Source organism: Tamandua tetradactyla, chromosome 11 (genome assembly GCF_023851605.1).
Source record: "Tamandua tetradactyla isolate mTamTet1 chromosome 11, mTamTet1.pri, whole genome shotgun sequence".
NCBI lineage: Eukaryota > Metazoa > Chordata > Mammalia > Pilosa > Myrmecophagidae > Tamandua > Tamandua tetradactyla.
The window spans coordinates 22758949-22772155 of record NC_135337.1 but is presented as its reverse complement, the minus strand read 5'-3'; the positions used below and the strand labels follow the sequence as shown (position 1 = coordinate 22772155).

General features: G+C 41.2%; 1 protein-coding gene across 2 annotated transcripts in view; it reads left to right on the top strand.

Annotated features, from left to right (window-relative positions):
• The first annotated feature begins 10373 nt into the window (after positions 1-10373).
• Positions 10374-13207, top strand: part of RTCA (RNA 3'-terminal phosphate cyclase) — a 36609-nt gene continuing 33775 nt past the window's right edge. The window contains exons 1-3 of one of the 2 annotated variants that reach the window (XM_077120125.1): positions 10374-10670; positions 10780-10880; positions 12110-12253. In XM_077120125.1, coding sequence (XP_076976240.1) covers positions 10626-10670; positions 10780-10880; positions 12110-12253 — 290 coding nt within the window. In that variant the 5' untranslated portion in view covers positions 10374-10625. Of the gene's footprint in view, positions 10671-10779; positions 10881-12094; positions 12254-13207 lie in introns of those variants that run through there. The other variant, XM_077120126.1, reaches the window with a different exon arrangement.

The following is a 13207-nucleotide window of genomic DNA, read 5'->3' as shown; positions in this document are numbered from 1 at the left end:
AAAAACAGAGAGTCACATCCCCTTAATTTCCAGACTTGAGACAGTTTACAGATCCAGAGCCCCTTGAATAAGGGGGAGGCCAGGTCCCTTTGGGGAAGAACTCTGTTACACTACCACAAATTTATGCTGTTAATCTTCCTTCAAGCCTTCCCCAAGGAGACCAATGGCCTTTTACCATGGTAACTATACATTGGGGAAAAGGAAATCATCAGATATTTTGGGGATTATTAGACATTGGTTCAGAAGTGACATTAATTTCAAGCGACCCAAAATGTCACTCAAGTCCACCAGTCAGAGTGGGGGCTTATGGAGGTTAGGTGATCGTTGGAGTTTTAGCTCAGGTCTGTCTCACAGTGGGTCCAGTGGGTCCCTGGGCCCATTATGTAGCTATTTCTCCTGATCCAGAGTGTATAACTGGAATAGACATACTGAGCAACTGGCAGAATCCCCACACTGACTCTCTAACTAGTGGAGTGAGGGCTACTATGGTGGGAAAGGCTAAATGGAAGCCAGGAGAACTGCCTCTACCTAGCAAAATAGTAAATCAGAAGCATTATCGGATTCCTGGAGGGATTGCAGAGATTATTGCCACTCTTAAGGACCTGAAGGATGCAGGGGTGGTGATCTCTACCACATCCCCATTCAACTCTCCTATTTTGTCTGTGCATAAAACAGATGGGTCTTGGAGGATGACAGTGGATTATCATAAGCTCGAACAGGTGGTAACTCCAATTGCAGTTGCTATTCCAGGTGTGGTATATTGCTTGCACAAATCAGTACATCCCCTGGTACCTGGTATGCAGCTATTGATCTGGCAAATGCTTTTTTCTCAATAGCTGTTAGTAATGACCACCAGAAACAGTTTGCTTTCAGCTGGCAAGGTCAGCAATATACTTTCACTGCCCTATATCAAGGGTATATCAACTCTCCAGCCCTATGTCATAATCTTGTCTGCAGGGAACTTGATGGTTTCTCCCTCCCACAAGACATCACACTGGTCCATTATATTGATGATATCATGTTGATTGGACCTAGTGAACAAGAAGTAGCACCGACTCTAGACTTATTGGTAAAGTATTTGTGTGTCAGAGGATGGGAGATAAATCCAACAAAAACACAGGTGCCTTCCACCTCAGTGAAATTTCTAGATGTCCAGTGGTGTAGGGCATATAGAGGTATTCCTTCTAAGGTGAAGGATAAGTTGCTGCATCTGATCCCTTCTACAACCAAAAAAGAGGCACAACGCCTAGTTGTTCTCTTTGGATTTTGGCAACAAAATATTCCTCATTTGGGTATACTACTCTGGCCCATTTATCGAGTGACCAGAAAAGCTGCTAATTTTGAGTGTAGACCTGAACAAAAGGAGGCTCTGTGACAGATCCAGGCTGCTGTAAAAGCTGCTCTGCCATTTGGACCATATGATGCAGCAGATCCAATGGTGCTGGAAGTGTCAGTGGCAAATAGAGATGCTGTCTGGGGCCTTTGCCAGGCCCCTATAAGAGAATCACAATGCAGACCCTTAGAATTTTGGAGCAAAGTGTTACCATCTGTTGTAGATAACTACCCTCCTTTTGAGAAACTGCTTTTGGCCTGGTACTGGGCCTTAGTAAAGAGTGAACACTTGACCATGGGCCACCAAGTCACCATGAGACCTGAGTTGCCTATCATGAAGTGGGTGTTGTCTGAATGAAGAAGCCATAAAGTTGGGCACATGCAGCAGCACCCCATCATAAATTGGAAATGATATATATGAGATAGGGCTACAGCAGGTCCTGAAGGCACAAATAAGTTACATGAGGAAGTGGCCCAAATGCCCATGGTCTCCACTCCTGCCACATTACCTTTTTTTTTTTTTTTTACCAGATCAGAGTTATGGCCTCTTGGGGAGTTCCTTACAGTGAATTGACTGAGGAAGAGAAAACTCAGGCTTAGTTTACAGATGATTCAGCATGATGTGCAGTTGCCACCCTATAGTGGACAGCTGCAGTATTCCAACCCCTTTCTGGAGTGTCCTTGAAGGACAGCGGTGAGGGGAAATCCTCCTAGTGGGCAGAACTTCGAGCAGTGCACCTCGTTGTTCATTTTGCTTGGAAGGAGAACTGGCCCGAGGTGTGTTTGTATACTGACTCATGGGTTGTTGCTAATGGTTTGGCTGGATGGTAAGGGGCTTGGAAAGACCATAATTGGAAAGTCGGTAACAAAGAGGTCTGGGGAAAAGTATGTGGCTAGACCTTTCTGAGTGGCTAAAAACATGAAGATATTTGTGTCCCATGTGAATGAGCACCAGGGGGTGACTTCAGCAGAGGAAGGTTTTAATAATTAAGTGGATAAGATGACCCATTCTGTGGATACCAGTCAGCCTCTTTCCCCAGCAACTCCTGTCATTGCCCAATGGGTTCATGAACAAAGTGGTCTTGGTGGTAGGGATGTAGATTATGCATGAGCTCAGCAACATGGACTTCCACTCACCATGGCTGACCTGGCTACAGCCACTGCTGAGAGCCCAATCTGCCAGCTTCAGAGACCCACACTCAGCCCCTGAAATGGCACCATTTTCCGAGGTGACCAGTCAGCTACATGGTGGCAGGTTGATTACATTGGACCACTCCGTTAATGGAAAGGGCAGCAATTTGTTCTAACTGGAATAGACACATACTCTGGACATGGGTTTGCTTTCCCTGCATGCAATGCTTCTGCCAAAACTATCATTCATGAACTTACAGAATGCCTTATCCATCGTCATGGTATTCCAGACGGCATTGCATCTGATCAAGGAACACACTTCATAGCAAATGACGTGCGGGAATGGGCACATGCTCATGGAATTCTCTGGTCTTACCATGTTCCCCATCATCCAAAGGCAGCTGGTTTGATAGAACGGTGGAATGGCCTTTTGAAAACTCAATTATGGTGCCAACTAGGTGGCAATATCTTTAAGGGCTGGGGAAATGTTCTCCAGGAAGCTGTGTATGTTCTGAATCAGCGACCACTGTATGGTGCTGTTTTTCCCATAGCTAGGATCCATGGGCCAAGGAACCAATGGGTGGAAGTGGGTGTGGCACCACTCACTATTACTGGTAGTGATCCACTAGGAAAATCTTTGCTTCCTGTCCCTGCAACCTTGAGCTCTGCTGGTCTACAGGCTTTGGTTTCAAAAGGGGGAGCGCTTCCACCAGGAGAAACAATTATTCCATTGAACTGGAATCTAAGATTGTCACCTGGTCACCTTGGGTTACTCATGCCCCTGGATCAAAAAGCCAAGAAGGGGATTTGGTTACTGGCTGGGGTAATTGACCCTGACTATCAGGGGGAATTAGGACTGCAGCTACACTATGGAGGTAAAGAAGAGTTTTCCTGAAATATAGGAGATCCCCTAGGGCCTCTTTTTTTTTGTTGTTTTTAAAAAATTGTTATATTTATATTTGTTTGTCCACACTTAGAGTGAGCATTCCAAAACTCTAAAATGAAGTTTCTTACTTAGTTTTTACTGAATTAAATCATAAAATTATTTTCCATATCATTCATGTTTTCTTTACTAGTAGCATTAATTTCTTCTGTTTTAAAAACAATCAAACAATTAGTGAGTCAAAGAAGAAATTGCAAGATAAATCAGTAAGTATCTCAAGACAGCTCCTTTTATCTATGGTATCAACAGATGAGTAAAAAATATGAATCAAAAATAAATAATAGGGGGAACAGTGCAGGCCACGGTGGCTCAGCAGGCAAGAATGTTTGCCTTCCATGCCAGAGGACCTGGGTTCGATTCCTGGTGCCTGCCCATGTTAAAAAATAAATAAATAAATAAATAATAGAGGGAACAAATGTTAGTACAAATTGAGTAGATTGAAATACTAGTCATCAATGAAAGGGAGTCATAAGTGGTATGGAAAAAATAGGGGGAACAAAGGTCAAAATACACTGGGTAGATGGAAACATCAGTGGTCAAAGAGAGGGAGGGGCAAGGGGCATGGCATACACGAATTTCCTCTCTTCTCCTTTTATTTCCCCTTCCAGAACAACGAAAATGCTCTAAAAAACAATCATGGTAATGAACATACCACCATGTGATGACATTGCAGGCCATTGACACACCCCATGTATGGAATGTTTGTATATCAAGAATGTTTGTCATTTTTTTAAACATTCTTTTATTAATAAAACCAATCAACATACAACATAAACATTCTTAATGTACAAACATTCCATACTTTGTGTGCAATCCATGGCTCACAATATCACCACATAGTTGTACATTCATCACCATGATCACCTCTCAGAAGATCTACACTACTCCAGAAAAAGAAAGAAAAAGAAAAAAGAAAAACACACACACACTATACCCCGCCAGCCCCATTCATCACCAGCATTTTCCTCCACTCAGTCCATTCCGACATTTGTTCCCCCTATTATTCATCCATCCCTAATCCATATTTTTTACTCATCTGTCCATACCATAGATAAAAGGAGCATCAGAACAAGGTTTTCACAATCACACAGTTACTTTGTGAAAGCTGTATCATTATACAATCATCTTAAAGAAACATGGCTACTGGAACACAGCTCTTCAGTTTCAGGCCCTTCCCTCTGGCCTCTCTAATACACCTTAAACTAAAAAGGGGTTATCTATATAACCTGTAAGCATAACATCTGGGATAGCCTCTCGACTCTGTTTGAAATCTCTTAGCCACTGACACTTTCTTTTGTCTCATTTCTTTCTTTCCCCTTTCAGTGTAGAAGGTTTTCTCAATCCCTTGATGCTGAGTCCCAGTTCATTTCCTAGGACGTCTTTTGGTACTACCATGCCCTGTGATTAAAATCAATGGAAAACTGCAACAACCCAATCCAGGCAGGACTACCAATGGCTCTGAAACTTCAGGAATGAAGGTTTGGGTCACCCCACCAGGCAAAGAACCACAGCCAACTGAAATCCTTGCTGAGGATAAAGGGAACATAGAATGGGTAGTGGAAGTAGGTAACGATCAGTATAAACTATGACCATGTGATCAGTGACAGAAACAAGGAGTGTAATGCTGTTTTGTTCATATTATAGTATTCAAGTTGTAAGATATCAAATTTAAGAATGAATATTACCAAGGACTTGCACCCTATTCTGGGGAGATTTAATGTATTCCCAGTTGTATGCAGGACAGCTGAGTATTGTTAGGTGAGCAAAAAATGTGTCTTTTATTGTTTTCTATTTAGAAATTACATATGGTTTAAGTTGGTGTGTACAGCTGCCAAGTTGACAAGGGGTGGACTGTCATGATCAGGTTCATGTCTCAACTGGCCAGGTGGTGGTACCTGTTTGTCTGGTTGGGCAAGTGCTGGCCTGTCTGTTGCTCTGAGAACATTTCATAGAATTAAATCATGATCACATCAGCTGCATCCACAGCTGATTCCATTTGTAGTCAGCCAAGGGGAGTGTCTTCTGCAATGCATGATGCTTAATCTAATCACTGGAAGCCTTTTAAGGAGGATTCACAAGAGACAGGCTCTCTTCCTGCTTCAGCTGGTGAGCCTCTCCTGTGGAGTTCATCCAGACCCTCCATCAGAGTCGTCAGCTTCACAGCCTGCCCTATGGATTTTGGACTCTATGTTCCCAGTTATGTGAGGCACTTTCATAAATTTTATACCTACAGATATTTTCTGCTGATCCTGTTTCTCTAGAAAACCTGACTAATACACTCCCTTAGCACTCCCCTTAGCTGACCACAAATGTAATCAGCCATAGATGAATTTCACATGCTGATGATTTAGTTCCCAGCAAGAGAACAATGCACCATCACCGGGTCAAGTTGACAACTGAACCTAATTACCACAACACGTAAGTCTTTAAACCATCCTGAAATAGTTTTTATGAATTGTGTGAGATGGAAACCAGTTTCCTTTTTTACCTCATAGTTAATCCATTGTTCCAGCACCATAAATTGAAGAGTTCCTCTTCCCCCACTAATCTGGCATTTCACCCGTCATAGAAATGTTTCTGCGATTTTTTCTCTTTTGTTAGTCTATTTGACTATCATTTTGCTAATCTCACACTATCTTAATTACTTTAACTTTAAAATGTGGGTTCTAATAGGGCAGGTATCTCTCTACCTCATTTTTTCTTAGGCAATTCTTGCCTTTGTCCTTTTTTATAAATTTTAGAATCAGCGCATCAGGATCCTCAAAAATATCCTGTTGGGCATTAGATTGGAATTTCTTTGAAACTATATTTTCAATAATACATCTAGTTGGTGGAGTTTTCTTTATAGGTAATTAAGTCCCCATCTGTGAATAATGATAGCCTTGTTTTGGCATGTCCAATGTTATATCTTTTATCTCTTTCTTATAGAATTAAGCTAGGACTTCCATCATCCTGTTGAAAACAAGCCATAATAAATGGCCTTATTTTGTTGCCAATTTTAAAAGAATGTTCCTAATGTTTTCATATTAAGAAAGAAGTTTGTGGTAGATTTTTTCCCACGTGCCCTTAATCTGGTTGAGAGTTTTTATTTATTCCTAGTTTTGATTTTGATAAATTATACGTGAATGTTGATTTTTTTTTTTTACATGCTTTTTCTGCTTCTATGGACATGATCTTAAATGTTTTTTCCTTCTTTAATCTGCTGATGTGGTAAATTTTATGGAGTTCTTTCTAGTGTTAAGTTTTTCTACTGTTCAGTCTTTCACACCCAACATGGTCATAATGTATTGTATTTTGTATACATCGTTGGATTTGATTGTGAATATTTTGTTTGAGATTGGGTGCATATAGATTTGTGAGTAAGGCTGGCTTGTAGTTTTTCTTTCCCGTGTTGTCTTTGTTAGTTTTGGTATCCAAGTCATACAAACTTTATAAAATGAATTGGGGAGTTTTATTTTTCATATTATATGGGAGAGTTTATATAAATTCAGTATGCTTTTCAAACTATTCAAAACTGGTATGCACTTAGTAAAATATTTTCAAAATATGTGTCAAAATTTGGTAGAATACAAGAAGAGATTGGTAAGTCCACTACCACATTACGAAATTTTGACAAGACTTTCTCAATTACTGGTAGATCAAGCAGAGAAAAAATAGGCAATTTGGGAAAAAAAAAACTAATAAGTTTGCTCTAATGGCAATTATATAGGCAACCTTCAATCAATTATTATAGGGAACTTGTGATGCATTTGTAAAAATGATAGTCATAAAGCAAGTCCCACAAAATCAAGGAATTGTATCATACAGATAACTTTCTCCAAACCCAAATGCAAGTAGTTCTTTTTAGTGGTTACACTTGAAATTTAACCATGTATTCCTATCTTAAAGTCTTAAATGAATTTATATGTTAGCTCTACTCCCAAGAGGGATCTTAGAATTCATCTACTTTGATCATCCACCTCTTGACTTACATACTTTTGTTGTCTGGTTTTATTTTATATAATATTTGTTTAGAATCACCCTTGTATGTTCACCAGTTTCTTTGCTTATCATATCTTACATCGCAGACCTTCCTTCTGGTGTAATTATTTTTTCTCTGAAGCATATCCTTTAGAAGTGTATTGATTAAATAAACTTCTGTGTACTTGGAAATCGTTTTTGTTTCACCCTTTCTTTTTTTTTTTTTTAAATATAATCACTTATTTTTTTTTAATTGTGAAATATAACATATATACAAAAGCCCAATAAATTTCCAAGTATATTTTAACAAGTAGTTATAGAACGGATTTTAAAGTTTTGTATGGGTTATAGTTCTACAATTTTTTTGTTTTTCCTTCTAGCTGCTTCAAGATACTGAAGACCAACAGAAATATCAATGTAATGATTCAGCAGTCACACTCATTTGTTAAATCCTATTTTCTCTGTTATAGTCTGTCTCTTTAAATAACATATATACATAAAAGCAATAATTTTCAAAGTACATCACAACAGTTAGCAGAGATTTCAGAGTTTGGTATGGCTTATGATTCTACAATTTTACATTTTTATTTCTAGCTGCTCTAAAGTACTGGAGTCTAAAAGAAGTATCAGTATAATGATTCAGCACTCATACTCATTTGTTAAACCTGACCTGTACATAACTTCACCATCACATTTGATCATTCTCCCATTCCTTACGGGTATTTGGGCTATGCTCATTTAACGTTTTCATGTTGGAAGGGGCTGTCAATAATATGGGATTGAGGGATTGAACTAGCTGATGTTCTGGAAGGGCTGGCCTCTCTGTATTTCAGGACTTATCTGGTCCAGGGAACTATCTGGAGGTTGTAGGTTTTGGAAAGTTATCCTAGTGCATGGAAACTTTGTAGAATCTTATACAATACCCTAGACGTTCTTTAGGATTGTCAGGAATGGTTTTGGCTGGGGGTTGGTAAACTATGATAGGTAGTAATGTCTAACTGAAGCTTGCATAAGAATGACCTCCAGTGTAACCTCATGACTCTATTTGAACTCTCTCAGCCATGGATACCTTATTAGTTACACTTCTTACCCCCCTTTTGGTCAGCAGGGAATTGCTGATCCCACAGTGCCAGGGCCAGGCTCATCCCTGGGGGTCATGTCTCACACCACCAAGTAGACTCTCACCCCTGGATGTCATGTTCCACGTAGTGGGGAGCGCAATCGTTTTACTTGCAGAGTTGTGTTTCAACCTCATTCTTGAAAGATAATTTTGCTTGGTATCCAATTCTAAGTTGGTTATTTTCCTTGAGCATTGTGAAGGTATCTGTTGTCAGCCTAAATGTCCTTTCTTTGAAGATAACTGAAAAGACCCAGCACCTAACCCAACTCTGCCTCTCACTTTTATGTCTACTTGGCATGTCGCTTCACTTTTAGGCTCAGTTCTCGTTGGCCAAATAGAGACAATAACACCAGCCTCAGAGGTTTGTTGTGAACATCAACACAGATAATGTACATGAAAGTGCCAAGTATTATTTTCTACTCTTGCCTGGCTTGTCTCTCCATCATATTACCATCTTATTCATCTGCCCCTATCATTGAAGGTAGCTGGAATGTGGCAAATGGACTAGAACCAGGAATTCATAGTGAAGTTAGAAGCGAAGGAGTCCAAGGCTTTTGGCAAAGTTAAGTTTCTGTAACAGAAATCTAAGACATCAGTTAATTAGGAGTAGATTATTTAAATTTCATCCACACTGCCGCTGCCTTGCTTCAACTTCTCATGATCTCGTGTTGGATTATTTGCATCATTGGCATTTCTCCCTCTAGCCTCCTAAGCTTCTAATTCCCACTCCACATGCTTTCAAAGCCATCATTCTAAAATGGAAATATGATGACTTCCTTGATCAATAGCTTACTGAAGTCTTCACTGATGTCCCAAATTGGATTAGGTATATATCTTCAGTGTTCCTATAAAATTCTCTGTCACAAAAGTGGTAAAATGTTGGATTACAAGATAGTGGTATTCACATAAGGTTCATATTCCAGTTTTCTGCTTAACTATGTGACCTTGTGGCAAATTGCTAAATGAAGGCAGCTGTAAAACAGGTAAATAGAGTAAGTACTTCATTAGTGGTAAGTGCTCAATAAAGGTTGGCTGTTTTCTTATTATATTGTAATTAACTAGCTGTCAGCCTAATAACATGTGAGATCAGTACATGTTAATAATAATTATTTTATTATCATTGCTAATGACATTGTAATTGATTACTTAATCTCTCCCCTACTCTTGCCTCCAGTAACTTCGGGGTAAAAACTGCCTTAATTTTCTTTGCTTACTTAGGCTTAGCTATTTTTTGGCACTCAAACAGAACCAAAAGACTGGCTATTGTTTCTGCACTGGCCAGAAATGAGTTAGTTATTGCACTGTTTATTGGAATAATGAGCTTGCACTCACACTGGACAAGCTGGCGTCCTTTGGCATTTAGAGTCATATATTACTGATTCTGTTTCTCCCCACCCACCTCCATCCTTCTCCGAATAAACAGTGACTCCCAAGAGAATACACTATGAGAATACTCTCCACACACACACACATATAAAAAACATACCCATCAGGCACAAGAAGCTCACTGGTCTCCATGCACCAGGGCACACACATTTCCAGGTACAGGCTTCAGGGAAAGCACACCCATCAAGAGAGGTAGTGGTCGGTGGCTTGCGGGGTTTCGTTCTCAGCTGTAAGAGTCTCCAGCTCTGGGTACTGTGGGATACTCGAGATAACAGAGATAAAAACAAAGTTTGCACAAATTTACGGGCAACTGGAGGATGCGGTCAGAGTGGAAAAGGAGAATTTCTGCAATCAGCAAGTTTTGCCGTGTTCAAGGCACAAGTCTGTGACCGTCACGTTTCCTACAGCCACGCGAGCACTTTCCCGGCCGCCAACCCTCCCCCCCGGAGGACTTCCGAGTCCCGCGCCACAATTTTCCCGGCGCGGCCTCTTTAAGCGCCGCAGCAGCTCACAGCGCGCAGGCGCACGCGCTGCCGGGCTGGAGGACCCGGACTTCTGGGGGTAGACTGGTCGGGGTTCTTGTTGCTGAATCGGATTCGGGGGGAGCGGCCGCTTTCTTCTCCGTACCTCTAGGCCTCCGCGACCCCCAGCGGGGTCCGAGGTCTAGAGCTGCGGAGCCACAGCCAGTGTCTCTTCTTCCCCCGGTGGCGGCGAGGGCTTCGTGGCTGCAGGCCGGGCCCCGGGACCCTCCCCATGGCGGGGCCGCGGGTGGAGGTCGACGGTGGGATCTTGGAAGGGGTGAGTGCGGGACCCGCGGCAGAGCGGGTTGCGGCTGTGTTCGGGGATCGGGAGGAGAGCTTTCGCGACTCACCTTCTTCTCTTCTTCCCTAACCCCCACATTTTACAGGGCGGCCAGATCCTGCGGGTTTCTACGGCCCTGAGCTGTCTTCTGGGCCTTTCTCTGCGCGTGCAGAAGATCCGAGCCGGCCGCAGCACGCCCGGCTTGAGGTCAGTCGGCTCGGGGGCCGGGCCGCCGCCGTGGGCAGTAGCAGGGGGAGGGGTCGGGTGGGCGAGGATTCCTGCGTCTGGGGGCCGGGGGGCGGGATCTCGGGGGGCTGCGTCGCGGCCTTCGTTACTAGCCCCGGGATGCTCTGCCAGGACAGTGAGGAGCGGCCGGGTTGTGCATTCCTGAAAACATCAAGAGGCGAGTTTAGGAATAGACCTGCGCGTTTTCTACAGGGCTCAAGTCTCGTTTCCTAAAGAATTACCCTTTAAAATGTTACATCCGGGCGGTGCGACGGTGGCTCAGTAGCAGAGTTCTCACCTGCCGTGCAGGAAACCTGGGTTCGATTCCCGGTGCCTGCCCGTGGGGGGGGGGGGGGGGGGGGAATGCTACATCACCTCATCGGGCATTACAGGTACCCAGAGAGCAAGTATTGGTGAAGAATATGGATTAGAACCGTCTGTATAGCGACGGGAAAGCCCGTTTTTCTTGCTACTTCACCCTCTTGCTGCACACTAAAATGCATCCGAACAGAAGAGGACCTTAGATGTGTTACCTCATCTTTGATTCATACCTCCAGGTAGCCATGAATAAGACCAGAATTACTTGGTGAGGGAAGCTTCTGATTTCCTGGTTACTTCTGTCTGGAAAGCTGGGCATACACTAGATAAGCTTCAGGTATATGCACATGTTAGAACAGAAGCTGGGTGGAGACACCCAACTAATTCCTGCTCGTGTATTCCATGTAAAATTCCTTTTAGTAGATCACCTATCTCTTTGTTTCTTATTCACAAACCATTTTGAATTTATTGAAAGGCAGTTACTGATATATGTGACTATTTGTCACAGCAGTTTGTGACAATCCATTTCACCAACAGGGGAGTCCAATTCATTAAAGCTGTGTTAAGGTACCATAGATTATATAGTGAAGTGCAACTGTTGGCTCTTAGGTTATTTTACTAGTTTCCCTCTTTTGCACACATCTGAATTGCAACACTACATCAGTGTATGTGTTTATAGTCCAAATAAGTGGTCCAAATAAATGATGCTTACTCATAGGTAGTATAGATGCCAAAAGACGAAGCCCCAAATGAAGCTTTGAAATTGAAGATGTGGCACTTAACTCCACTAGGTTAGACGTTGCTGTTTTCTTTCCATTGCTTTTCCTGTCATAAAATGTGGGGAGATAGGCAGTCTGAAAGCACACGTTTTGATGCAGTATTATGACCTGAAGGCCTCAACATTTATCTGGACTGGAAATGATTCGGGATTTGTGTGATGGACAACTGGAAGGGGCAGAAATCGGCTCAACAGAAATCACCTTTACACCAGAGAAGATCCGAGGTGGAACCCACACAGCTGATACCAAAACAGCAGGGTATGTGCCACATACATTCCATTTAAGTATGGGCTTTGGAGTGAGACCTGGGCTCAAATCTCAAAAATCTATCATTTTATTAAGACCTTAAAGTAGAGATAAAACACTTTTCAAAGTTGGAGATAATATGTAAAGTTTTGGGGATATAAGTGCCCATTAATTGTAGCTATAACTATATCTGGAATTTCTCATGTATGTAGTATGTAATATATTTGTTTCTTTACTTTTTAACATTTAGATATTGAATATGTAAAACTAAATTTGCATCCACTCTAGTTATCATTTTTGCATTTTAGTAAATTTATTTCTTGCCTTACAGCTAATTAGGAGTCATAGTCTAATTTTAGTCTAGTTATTTTGTTGTCATAAATATGTAACCTTATTTACAGGTTTTTAGATATCCTGATTTTTTCCCATTGGGAAATATTTAACAATTAAATTGGGCGCTTATCTTTCAAGTATCCTTTTTATTGGCAAAACAGAGAGTAATTAATTTTTATATTGCTTTAATGTGGCATTTAGCGTATTGCTATTTTTTATTTTTATTTTTTTTAAATACCAAAAAACACCAAACAAATGCAAACATTCCTAACTTTTGAACATTCCATTCTATATATAATCAGTAATTCCCAATATCATCACATAGTTGCATATTCATCATCATGATCATTTCTTGGAATATTTGCATCTATTCAGAAAAAGAAATAAAAAGAAAACAGAAAAAAATTTATACATACCATACCCCTTACCCCTCCCTTTCATTGATCACTAGCATTTCAAACTAAATTTCTTTTAACGTATGTTCCCCCTATTATTTATTTTTATGCCATATGTTCTACTCATCTGTTGACAAGGTAGATAAAAGGAGCATCAGACACAAGGTTTTCACAATCACACAGTCATATTGTGAAAGCTATATCATTATACAATCATCCTCAAGAAACATGGCTGCTG